Source organism: Xenopus laevis, chromosome 2L (genome assembly GCF_017654675.1).
Source record: "Xenopus laevis strain J_2021 chromosome 2L, Xenopus_laevis_v10.1, whole genome shotgun sequence".
Classification (NCBI taxonomy): Eukaryota; Metazoa; Chordata; class Amphibia; order Anura; family Pipidae; genus Xenopus; species Xenopus laevis.
The window spans coordinates 52,231,401-52,243,788 of NC_054373.1; the positions used below are offsets into that span (position 1 = coordinate 52,231,401).

Here is a 12,388-nt window from a genome sequence, read left to right on the forward strand (position 1 = left end):
TCCCTAATTTGGTAGGCAATAATAAATACTAACTATATGGTGCTGGTTTTACTTTTGGCGTGTCCTGCATACAAAATTTATATGTCCAGCACCCTTTACAGATTTCTATTTTCTTAGTATATCGGGTTCCCCCCAATGTAATTATTTATTTGCTCGGCCTTTGGGTCTCACCGTTCAGTCTGTGTGGCCGGGTGCACTCGGCCCCAAACCATGCACAAATATTCCAAAATTAATCCACCCTGTTACTGGCCTTTTTGTCATTCATTCATTGTTAGAATAAATCTGTTGGTTTACCCAATATGTCGTTTGACCCAGGTGCAGCTGCCCCGTGTCTGTCGCTAAGAGAGGCAGTCAAATCACATAAATGCAAAGAATTTTGCAGCGCACACCAAAGGTCAAGGATCGCTCAATTCCGCTTCAGTTTAAGAACAGTTATCTTTATTATTACATTTGATTAAAAGACACAGCATCCAAGGTCTAACGCGTTTCCTAACAACGTACTTCCTCAGAGACCTCTTACTTTTGGCGTGTCCTAACCGTCCCTGCCAGAAGCACAGTAGTAGGGGGCCACCATTAGAAATCACAGGGCCACATTCAACAAATTTTCAGGCTCCCACCCCAGATCCCGCCCACACCACAGTTAAAAGACCACACAGGCATCAGCACTAATAACGGTAACCCCCCCCCACACACACACACACACACATTATAAAAAGATTTTTTATTAAAGATTATAAGTAAAAACCATTGGGCCGGGGCCCCCCATAAAAGTTTTTTTTTAAACCATTGGCGCCAGGGCCCCCATAAAAGTTTTTTAAAAATCATTGGTGGTCAGGGCACCCCCCCCATAAATTAAAAAAAATGTAGGCGCCAGGGCCCCCCTTACAAGTTAAAAAAAACATTGGGGCCCCAGAGAATATTTAAAAAAAAAAACATTGGTGGCAGGAGCCTATAGAGTATTGAAGTAATACATAGTTGACTAGGGGTTTAAAAACACATTGGTGTTCAGTAGAACTGAACTTGTGGCTTCAGAACTTCAACTTTGGCTCCTTTCGTGACTTTGGGTCTTTTCGTGGCCTCAGGACTACAAGTTCGGGTCTTTTCGGGACTTCAAGTTCGGCTCTTTTTGTGACTTCGGGTCTTTTCAAGGCTTCGGCACTTCAATTTCTGCTCCTTTCGTGGCTTTGGGTCTTTTCACGGCTTTGGGACTTCGGCAGTTCCGGACTTGGGTGGTTCAGGACTTCGGAAGGGGGACCCGACTGTTACGAAAGCGCAGCACAGCCGGGTCCCCCTTTAGGCCCGGTACAGTAGTATTCCCTGTGACCCCCTGATGGCGGCCCTGGGACAGTCAATCAGTTTCATCCCCACTAGTGGGCCCTCATCAGGGTTACGCTTGGCCGAAATGTTGGTTCTTATGCACTAGTTGTCTTTAAGCCTTTTCTGCAAGCCCTGTGCAGTGCCAAACTTTTTTCTGTATGTGAGTTTTTTTTGTGCACCCAGGCATTTGTTTTACTATACTGAATGTGCACTACATTATCCCATATATATCACTGTAATCCCAAGCAGCCCTCTATATATGATATATATTACACTAATCCTGCCCAGAAGCCATTTACATGTATATATACTGTAATACATTGCAACAGCAGCAATGTACATATCACACACAATGTACAAGTACAGAGCAACTCCACTACAGCTTCCACTTCTTACAAATACTTTTTTTTTGTAGTGCTGCTCATTTCCCGTATGAACCTGCTGTTTTCTTCCCTGTACAGACAGCTACTTCTCCTTTCCTAACCACAAAGACAAGTTGTACTGTGAGCTGGGCAGGCTCTTTGAGAGAATGGGCATTAGCCACTCCCCCCCGCATGTGATGTCAGCTCCACCATATTGGTCACATGGCTGTGACATCAGAGCCACTCCGTGCAGTTCCTGTCATCTGCACAGAGAAAAGAGCTGCAAGGTTTGAATGGAGAATTGTGATGGCGCAGGATTTAAATGGCACAGGAGTACAATGTGCAGTGCTACACAAGGAAGGATTTGCTGAAGGTGAGGGTTGCTGTCTGGGGGAAATTAAGAAGTGATGGCTGCAGGGTAACTGCAAGAGGGTCTGTAATGTGCTCTCAGGGTATCCTGCTCTATATTGCACCAACCAACTGAGAATAACAGTATAATACATACAGGGCTGCTGGGGGAGTGCAATGTCATATGTACTGGTTTGCTGGGGAGCATGGTGTGGCATTTACAACAATCTTGCATGGTTTTTGGGGGAGAACAGTGTGGTGTGTACATGGTTGCTGGAGGAGCGCAGTGTGGTGTATACAGAGCTTTTGGGGGAGCACAGTGTGGCATGTACATGGCTGCTGTGGGAGAACAATGTGGCATATACAGGGCAGTTAGGGGAGCACAGTGTGGCATGTACATGGCTGCTGTGGGAGAACAGTGTGGTGTATACAGGGATTTGATGGAAGCACAGTGTGGCGTATACACGGCTGCTGGGGGAGAACAGTGTGGTGTATACAGGGCTATGATGGGAGCACAGTGTGGTGTATACAGGGCTGCTGGGGGAGAACAGTGTGGTGTATACAGGGCTATGATGGGAGCACAGTGTGGTGTATACAGGGCTATGATGGAAGCACAGTGTGGTGTATACAGGGCTGCTGGAGGAGAACAGTGTGGTGTATACAGGGCTATGATGGGAGCACAGTGTGGCATATACAGGGCTGCTGCGGAAGCACAGTGTGGCGGATACAGGGCTATTAGGGGAGCAAAGTGTGGCATATACAGGGCTGCTGGGGGAGCACAGTGTGCCATATACAGGGCTATTAAGGCAACGCAGTGTGTCGTATACAGTGCTGCTAGGGGAGCACAGTGTATCATATACTGGGCTGTTAGGGGAGCGCAGTATGGCATATACATGGCTGCTGTGGGAGTACAGTGTGGTGTATACATGGCTGCTGGGGGAACGCAGTGTTGTGTACAGGATTGCTAGGGGGACACAATGCCACATGTATATGGATGCTGGGGGAATGCAATGTCATGTACAGGGCTGCTGGGGAAATATTTGGAGGACTGATGGGGAAACATTTAGCACACTCTCTGATCAATCAGTCACAAGTTGAACAGAGAGGGTACAAGGGGCCACATGTGGCATAATAATAAGATTTACAGTTCAGTTGGTAAATAAAAAAGCACTAATACTAGATTTGTTTGCATGTAACTAGAAAACCCAGCTTTTCAGGGTAAAAGAACCTGATTCATTATTTTCTTTTTGCTTTCAGGTTGAAAATTTTGGGGGAAAAACACTGAATTCTCAGCCATTGAGACAACTTTCTTTATAATGGCATCATCCCTACACAAGGATTTGCTTTCGGCTGCTAGAAACCACCTTAAGCACACAAAGAGAATGTCAATGATGGCCGCTCTTAATCTTGCTGCTGAAATTCTGGCCGTGGACTGTGGTCTGAAGCCTTGCTTTCTTTACGACTATACCACATCGGGAGTGCAGCAGATCTGCAGCTACCTCAAGGAACTTCAGCATATAGGCTTGATTGTGGGCCATCTGCATATCCTTAATGTTGAAGAAAATATTCTTATCATTAATGTAACAAAGGCAGTGTCTTACTTGGAAACATTGCTACACAGCCAAGACTTGCATCTCATTGATGTTTCTAATAATCTCAGTCAGCCAATGTTGGTGAGCTCAGATCAAGTCCCGCAGATACATGCTCATATTGCTGAGTTAATTGCTCAGATAAAACCTTACCAGAGTGGGCAGCCAGCCTCGGTATCTGTAGGGGGTGTCCAGTCCCCCCAGTGGAACCTTTGTACCATGTTTGGTTTTCTTCTTCAATTCCCTTTAGCTTATTGGTTCGACACTGCCCAAGACTTTGAGAATTGCTTGTCTTTTATGCCCTTAAGGCTCTTTACTGTCCAAGCCAACTGCTCTAGAATAAGCCACCAGAGAGTACAGATCTATTCCTTTACTGTTCCTGAGTGCGTTTACCAACCCATGCAAATGCATTTGGAGGACTGGAGCCAAAATCTAAGACAGGCATTTGAAGAACAAAATCATTTCACAGACCTTAAAATTATAACAGATACTGTAACTCTGCCATCTGTTGCTCTCTGATTGGGTTCAGTAATGGCAATGTTATTATTTCATTTTTATTTATTCTAAATACGTTTTTGTTTTTTTTTTTCAATATTATTACATTGCATGCTGTATTCTATGGACTGCCATAAAATGTGGACTAACAGAAACATTATACACTTCACATGTAACAAGGTGTCCTAATTCTACCCAGTGCCTGAGCTGCATTCAGGTTTATTATATTGTCAAGGTTGAAGAGATATTAAAGGTGCAGTTCTGCCACATTATTTTGTTCATATATATTATGGCAAAATTATAAAGGGTCGAATAGTAAATTAAAATTTTTGAGTGTCAAAAGTCAGATATTTTAATTTTAATCCCCCTATTCAATGTCAATTCGAATGTGATATTAATCACACCTCAACCATGGAAATAGCCCTAATTCGAATATTTGCTACCTAAAACCTGCCGAGTTCATGTACAAGTCAGTGGCAGAGTCCGTTGAGCCATTTGGAGATGTTAATAGCCTTCCTGACATTCACGTTTTTTTTGGGAGAAAAAACTCGATTCATACGAATCAAATATGATTTGAATTTTTGGGTCGGAACCATTCTATCGAATGTAGGTCTCTATAAACAGATATTCCATAAAACAGCTGATGTGTAAAACCCTGCTTCATGTAAACAAACCATTTTCATAATAATGTACTTTTTTATTAGTATGTGCCAATGGTAACCATAAACAGAATATTGCTATTTTAAAAAACAAGAGCCACCCCCTGGGATCGTAGGATTTACAGTGCACACAAACAAACCATACATGTTAGGTCACATGAGCCAATTAAAAGACAGAGTTCTGTCTTTTGCTTCCACACTTCTTCCTGTTACAGTTAGAGTTGTAGTATTTCTGGTCAGGTGATCTCTGAGGCAGCACACAGACCATCACGAAATGATGGTTCAAGGCAAGAGATGTAAAAGGGCAATATTTACTTAAATATATATAACCCCTTTTTGGCTGAAACAGACAAATACCAACTAGAGGGGTAGAGCATGGGTTACACACCACCCTTTTTCACCAGGATGGGCTTTCGCAAAATGAAAATAACACGTGCTGATGTTGATGAACTACAACTCACTACTGCCAAACCTACAAAAGAACAGAGTTGGACGCGAGGGGTTCTTTGCAAAACAGTAGAACAGACTTTATTCATGCATAAAGCGCCACAGGGTTATCATACTCACAAATAAGGTAGCCACAGTACATCTCCAAGTACATTCACAGGTGTAGCAGAGACAGCATATAAAGACACCACACTAGGAAATGCCAAAGTAGTTGAGAGATCACAGGGTTTCAGTACCTCATGGGCCTAACACTTCTGGGGCCTTGTTGACTCCAGGCTCAGTGGATCCACTGCCCAGATCAACTGCTGCAGGCAAAGAGAAAGGACCTCCCCCTGCAAAGCACTTTGTTACAGCACTACAGGAAGGAGTCACTACCTAGAACCAATGAAACAGGTATGCAAATGAGGTACCAATATGTTATATGGGTTTTAACCCAGCAACAGGGAAGGAGGCACTGGCAGGGAAGGAAGCCATAAGGGGCATTACACTAATGGGTCCCTACATATATATCCCAGTTTGGTAAGATTCTTTAATATGCTACTTAGCATGATATAAACTTGCTTAAATATTCATTCCCATTAAATTCTGGGATAATTAGGTATGCTTTATCTTTACTGAAGTCACCACATTTGTAATAAGTCATTTGTTTATATGGTATTGTACAGTATTTAGCTGTTTCATCAAAAGACTTTCAAATGATTTTTCAGTGTAAACTTCTCTTTTCTAACTTTAGGGCACAGATTTATCAAGGGTCGAATAATAAATTCAAATTCGAAATTTCGAGTGTCAAAATTCACACATTCAGATTTCAATCCCCCTATTCAAAACGCAAATTTGCATGTGAGATTTATCACACCTCGACCATGGAAACAGTCCTAATTTGAATATTTGTCACCTTCCTGACATTCTAGTTTTTTTCGGGAGAAAAACTTGCTTCGTAGAAATACGTTTAGAATTTTCGGGTCGGAAACCATTCGATCGAATGTTAGACATTAAATTTTTTTCTTAAATAACCTCCCAGTTGAATTGTGAGTATTGTGGATCCTCAATTTTACATCCCCTGATTTTAAGTTTTCCCTCGTTTTACATTGTTCTTTGATCCCACCTATATACAGTCATATGAAAAAGTTTGGGAACCCCTCTTAATTCTTTGGAGTTTTGTTTATCATTGACTAAGCTTTAAAAGTAGCAACTTCCTTTCAATATATAACATGCCTTACAAATACAGTAGTATTTCAGCAGTAAAATAAAGTTTTTTGGATTAACAGAAAATATGCAATATGCATCATAACAAAATTAGACAGGTGCATACATTTGGGCACCGCAACAGAGATATTACATCAATACTAAGTTGAGCCTCCTGCAAATGTAACAGCCTTTAGACGCCTCCTATAGCCTTTGATGAGTATCTGGATTCTGGATGGCGGTATTTTTGACCATTCGTCCATACATGAATTCGAAATTCGACCCTTGATAAATTCGACCCTTGATATAGGGCTTCAGTATGTTTTGTCTGTTGGAGAAGACTAGAGGTAGACCACCATCATGTCAGTGCTATATAAAAAGGATAGTTGTAATGACCTTCTCTAATCTGTCATACTCGGTTAGCTGGGCTCACCTCCAGCACATCTCCCTGCTACCCCCACCAGCACCGCTGATGAGAACTACTGCTGCTGCCCTAGTCTGCAAACCTTTTTGCTCTGCCACCTGGCAGGCTAGTCCAACACTGACTCTACTCATTGTCCAGGCCTATATATCACTGCACTGCAGTTTATAGGGTGATATAAAGTAAAAATTAGATGCTGCATAAATATAACTGAAAAAAATAAAACTATTGCAGTAAAATTAAACTAAAAGGTCTAGTTTTAGTCCACAATAGAAAAATCAAATGTACTATATAATTGTGGCATTTGTACACTGAGTACAGCATTAGTCAATTTGCACTTAGCATAGGCTATGGTCACTGGCATTTCCTCCGATAACAGCACGGGACATATTTATCAAAAGGTAAATATAAGCTCTTCGCAGGTCACCTTTTCACTTTTATAGGGTTTTTAAAGGTAAGGACACACGGGCAGATTCAGGGAGATTAGTTGCCCCGGCAACTAGTGGCCACGAGTGCCATCCCGCTGATAATTTTTCATTCTAGCCTACGGGAAGGCAGTTTGGGGAGATTGTCACCGCAAGCGCCATCCCGCTGGCAATTTTTCATTCTAGCCGGCGGGAAGGTAGTTCTGGAAGATTGTTGCTCGGAAGAAGAGGCCCTTAAGGAATAGTTCAGTGTAAAAATAAAAACTGGGTAAATAGATAGACTGTTCAAAATAAAAAATGTTTCTAATATCGTAAGTTAGCCAAAAATGTAATGTATAAAGGCTGGAGTGAGCAGATGTCAGCATAATAGCCAGAACACTAATTTTTCACCTGCTTTTCAGCTCTTTAACTCTGAGTTAGTCAGCGACTTGAAGTGGGGCCACATGGGACATAACTATTCATTGAGTTTGCAATTGATCCTCAGCATTCAGCTAAGATTCAAAAGCAACAGTTATGACCCATGTGCCCCCCTCAAGGCACTGATTGGTTATTGCCTGGTAACCAATTAGTGGAAAACAAGTTGTGTTCTGGCTATTATGTTAGACATCCAGTCACTCCAGCCTTCATATATTACATTTTTGGCTAACTATATTGAAAAGATTTTCTATTTTGCCCAGGCTATCTATTTAACCCAGTTTTTATACTGAACAATTCCTTTAAGTGTTTTCAAGTGCATAGCGATCCTAGGGCGAAAACAGAATTCTATTTTTACCCTTTGATAAGGGTAAACCAAACCTATAAAATTCATTATAACTATCCATTGGTTTTTAATATAATTAGAAATTTTGTATTAAAATAAACACTATGGTGCAGATTTAGTAAATTCAAATTTGAAAAATCACATTCAAATTTTAATCCCCATATTCTAATGAAAATTAAAATGTGAGTGTTATCACCCCCCGACCATGGAAACAGTCCTAATTTGAAAATCGCCTCCTAAAACCTGCCGAGTTCATGTACAAGTCAATGGCAGAGGTCCGTTGAGCCATTTGGAGATGTTAATAGCCTTCCTGACATTCAAGGTTTTTTTTTCAGAGAAAAACTTGATTCGTACGAATCGAATACAAATCAAATTTGATTCAAATTTTCGGGTCGGAACCATACGATCGAATATTAGACATTCAATTTTTTTCTTAAATAACCTCCCAGTCTAATTGTGAGTATATCCGAATTAAAAAAAAAATTCACATGAATTTGAAATTTGACCTTTGATAAATATAAGTAACCATATATGCTTTTGTCAATGTAATTAAATAAACTCATTTACTAGAGAAAAGTCAAAAGTCTACCAAAAAAATACCGTCAATGAGGTGAAAACAGACATTTCTGTTTATTACGACTATTCTTTTTCATACTGAATATATTTTTATAAATGAATGGAATACAAATAACACTTTTGTATAAAGAACAACTTCACAAATCAGCAATAATGTCAGTTTAAATAAAAATGTAGCTTTATCTTCAATTTATGAACGATTCTATGTATGTTGACAAAAGGAACATTGTTACCACAGCAAATATTAGTACCAAGACTGCGGTCCAGCAAGAGCATTTTCTCTGTGAAGAGAGTAAAGAGAATAACAATGAGTTACACACTTTAATGTTAAAACCTTATAAACTGCCATAGCAGTTAATCACAGAACTTTAAGGGGGTTATTTATCAAGGTCAGAATTTTTCGAAGTATTTCTAACATAAAAATCCGATCAACTCTGACTGCCTGAATGGACTTTATTTATCATTACATAAAGTCAGAAAAAAATCCGATAACTTCGGAGCTTTGCCCGAAAAGTAAAAATTTTTCGTGCTTTTGCGCAAATACTACAAATTATTTGGACCCCTAGGTGTGGGTCACCTCTAAGTTAACTTTTAGTATGTTATAAAATGGTTAATACTAAACAATTTTTCAAGTGGCGTTCATTTCTTCTGTTTTTATAGTTTTTGAATTATTTAATTCAATAATCGCACTGTTATCTGGAGGTCATAACTGTATTAACTGAGATCAGTTATCCAGTTGCAATTTGACCTTTTATAGCCCATCTATAAGATGATGACATTTGAGTCGGGACAGCTTTTCTCTCCTAATTTCTTTTTAATTGAAGAATTTTGGGCATACTATTTTTAGCAATTTTGATTAAAGGTTAAGTTTTATCATAATTACATTCTGGGAATTTCGACTGATACAGTGGGAGGGGTGCAAATCTATGGGTCATGTCTTTTTTCTTTGTATTTATCTATACAGTATCTGACCCTGCACACCATTTTCTTTGTTCTCTTATCTCAGTTAATGGAAGGTGCGACCCACTGCTCTTTCTGTCTATTTAGGAAATAAATAATAAGACATTTTTGACTTTAATGAGAGAAAACAACAAAAACAACAACTGCTGCAGAACATTTAGGGGCAGATTTATTGAATAGGCCAAATTCGATAGTCAAACTTTTCTTTTTGAATTTCTTTGCCCGTTTTCGGTCAAAGTAAAATCGTTCGACCATTCGGTGAAATCGTTCGAAACGAACAATTTAAAAAAAAATCCTTCGACTTAGCCAAATTTTGGCTATAGGTTCTAGGAGGTCCCCATAGGCTAACATAGCAATTCGGCAGGTTTAAGGTGGCATAGTGTCGAAGTAGAAGTTTTTTAAAGAGACAGTACTTCGATTTTCGAATGGTCGTATATTCAAAGTATTTTCTATTCAAATTGAAGTCGAATTTGGCCTATTCGATGGTCGAAGTACCCAAAAATTACTTTGAAATTCGACGTTTTTTAATTAGAAAATTCACTTCGACCCTTAGTAAATGTGCCCCTTAGTGCAGAATTACATTTCCAAAACGGTTACCTTTCGTTTTTGGTCATGAGTTCCCCTCAGCGCCTCTCTGCATTGTCTTAACTTTCTTTGGCACGACTGAAACTCCTCTGCTAGTGAATCCATTTCTGTCTGTAGGAATTCACACTGGCAAACATGAAAGAATCTTTAAAATAATAAATTTTACAACCTGTACTACAATGTAACTAATTCCTAAAATTGACTAACTTTGTGGCCACTGCTAATTTGTATGTACATATATATAACAATGTTTCTTTTTGAAAATGATTATTCCTATGCGAAAATGTATTTAGAGACTGAGTCAATAGAGGAAGAAGTTTTCATGTTTTATAGTTTGCACTAGAAAAGTTAATTTGTGACCAAAAACATACCACCAATCAAGCAGACCTTCAAATGAAAGCACCATGCACAATTTGAATGCACATGTCTAATTAACAAAATTATATGTGATTTCTGGTTGCAGTAAATTGTATGCATTTACAACATTTAGAACCCTCCCCCATGGTAATGACAGCACATTCACCTCTTTCTCCTTTGCTGTAAGATTCTCGGTTAGCAGCTTTACTATGTCTCCCTGTAGTTGCTGAGTTGCTCCTCTTTCATCATTTAAGGCTCCAGTTCTAGGGGTTATGGTCGGGGCTTTATTCGTGGCTAAACCTTCACCTAGCATAGAAACAGCACAGTAAATTTTCAGTCAATAAGCTTGTTACTTACTAGAATATGCAAAAGCTTTACAATATTACAATATAGAAAAATATACACAAGGGAGACATTGTAATAAATAAAGCATGAATATATAGAGATAGGAGTGCCATGAGGCCATAATTTGGCCATAGACTTTTTCCAAGACTGGCCAGTAATGGTATATTGCTCCAAAAGGTAAGGGTTGAGTTTCTTTTTAAAGAGGTTGAGAGAGTTATGCCTATGAATAAGCTTGTGGATAGAATATGAGAGAGTTTGCGGTGGGTGCTGATGGTGTGAAATCATAATAACGGCCCTAAGAGGTATAAAGGAAATGGCCAGGAACTTACAGAAAGGGCTTTAAATGTTAGTTAGTTTTTGTTATAATAAAGATTTTACCAGAGGATAAGCAGATTGCCTCTTAGGAGAAAGCAGGAGGATTCTAGCAGTTTAAAGGGATACAGTCATGGGAAAAAACTTTTTTTCAAAATGCATCAGTTAATAGTGCTGCTTCAGCAGAATTCTGCATTGAAATCCATTTTTCAAAAGAGCAAACCGATTTTTTTATATTCAATTTTGAAATCTGACATGAGGCTAGACATATTGTCAGTTTTCCAGCTGCCCCCAGTCACGTGACTTGTGCTCTGATAAACTTCAGTCACTCTTTAGTGCTGTACTGAAAGTTGGAGTGATATCAAACCCTTTCCCCCCAGCAGCCTAACAACAGAACACTGGAAAGGTAACCCGATAGCAGCTCCCTAACACAAGATAACAGCTGCCTTGTAGATCTAAGAACAGCACTCAATAGTAAAATCCAGGTCCCACTGCGACACATTCAGTTACATTGAGTAGGAGAAACAAAAGCCTGCCAGAAAGCGGTTCCATCCTAAAGTGCTGACTCTTTTTGAAAGCACATGACCAGGCAAAATGACCTGAGATGGCTGCCTACACACCACTGAAAAATACATTTGCTGGTTCAGGGATGAAATTTTATATTGTATAGTGAATTATTTGCTGTGTAAACAGTGTAATTTAGACATAAAAACATAAAATCATGACAGAATCCCTTTAAGATTGATTTAATATTGCAGGGGAGAGAGGTGGGAGTCTGGGAGACCAGTTAGTACTTGCAATAGTCAAAGTGGAATATGATAAGGGCGTAGATTATTGTTTTAGCAGTTACTTGTGAAAGAAAGGGGTGTATCTTTGCCAGGGGTGCTTCGCCAATGAGGCAAGTTGAGGTTGTCGCCTCAGGCGGCAGCGCCCCACTAGGTACCAGGGGCAGCAAAAATGCTGCCCCTGGTACTTTAAGAGCGAATTTCTGGAGGAGGGGGGGCAGCAGCCCCTGATTTTTGCTATATTACAGAGGAATAATTTGTAGATTTTTGCAACAACATTAATATGATTAGAAGAGCTTAACGACTGGTTAAAGATAACACCACATTAGGACACAAAGTACATGTATTTTATCTGGTAAACTAAAAAAACAATGTTATGTATACTAGTTTCCTTGATATAGGTGAGCAGGTTTCAAAAATAAAAGAAAAAAGTTCAAATGCATTTTTTACTCCTATTACT

General features: G+C 39.6%; 2 protein-coding genes across 5 annotated transcripts in view; one reads left to right on the forward strand and one right to left on the reverse strand.

The window, feature by feature from the left end:
• The first annotated feature begins 1,912 nt into the window (after positions 1-1,912).
• c1orf74.L (chromosome 1 open reading frame 74 L homeolog) lies at positions 1,913-4,380 on the forward strand. Its single transcript, NM_001095211.1, is given in 2 exon segments — positions 1,913-2,052; positions 3,285-4,380. A coding segment is annotated over 1 exon segment (792 nt). The 5' UTR covers positions 1,913-2,052; positions 3,285-3,343; the 3' UTR covers positions 4,136-4,380.
• Positions 4,381-8,614: 4,234 nt separating this feature from the next.
• The window catches only part of traf3ip3.L (TRAF3 interacting protein 2 L homeolog), a 36,940-nt gene continuing 33,166 nt past the window's right edge, over positions 8,615-12,388 (reverse strand). For 3 of the 4 annotated variants that reach the window (XM_041581051.1, NM_001094677.1, XM_041581052.1), the window contains 3 exon segments: positions 10,653-10,792; positions 10,142-10,255; positions 8,615-8,865 (listed from right to left, as the gene is read on the reverse strand). In XM_041581051.1, the coding sequence (XP_041436985.1) occupies positions 8,770-8,865; positions 10,142-10,255; positions 10,653-10,792 (350 nt within the window). In that variant the 3' untranslated portion in view covers positions 8,615-8,769. 4 annotated transcript variants of the gene reach the window in all.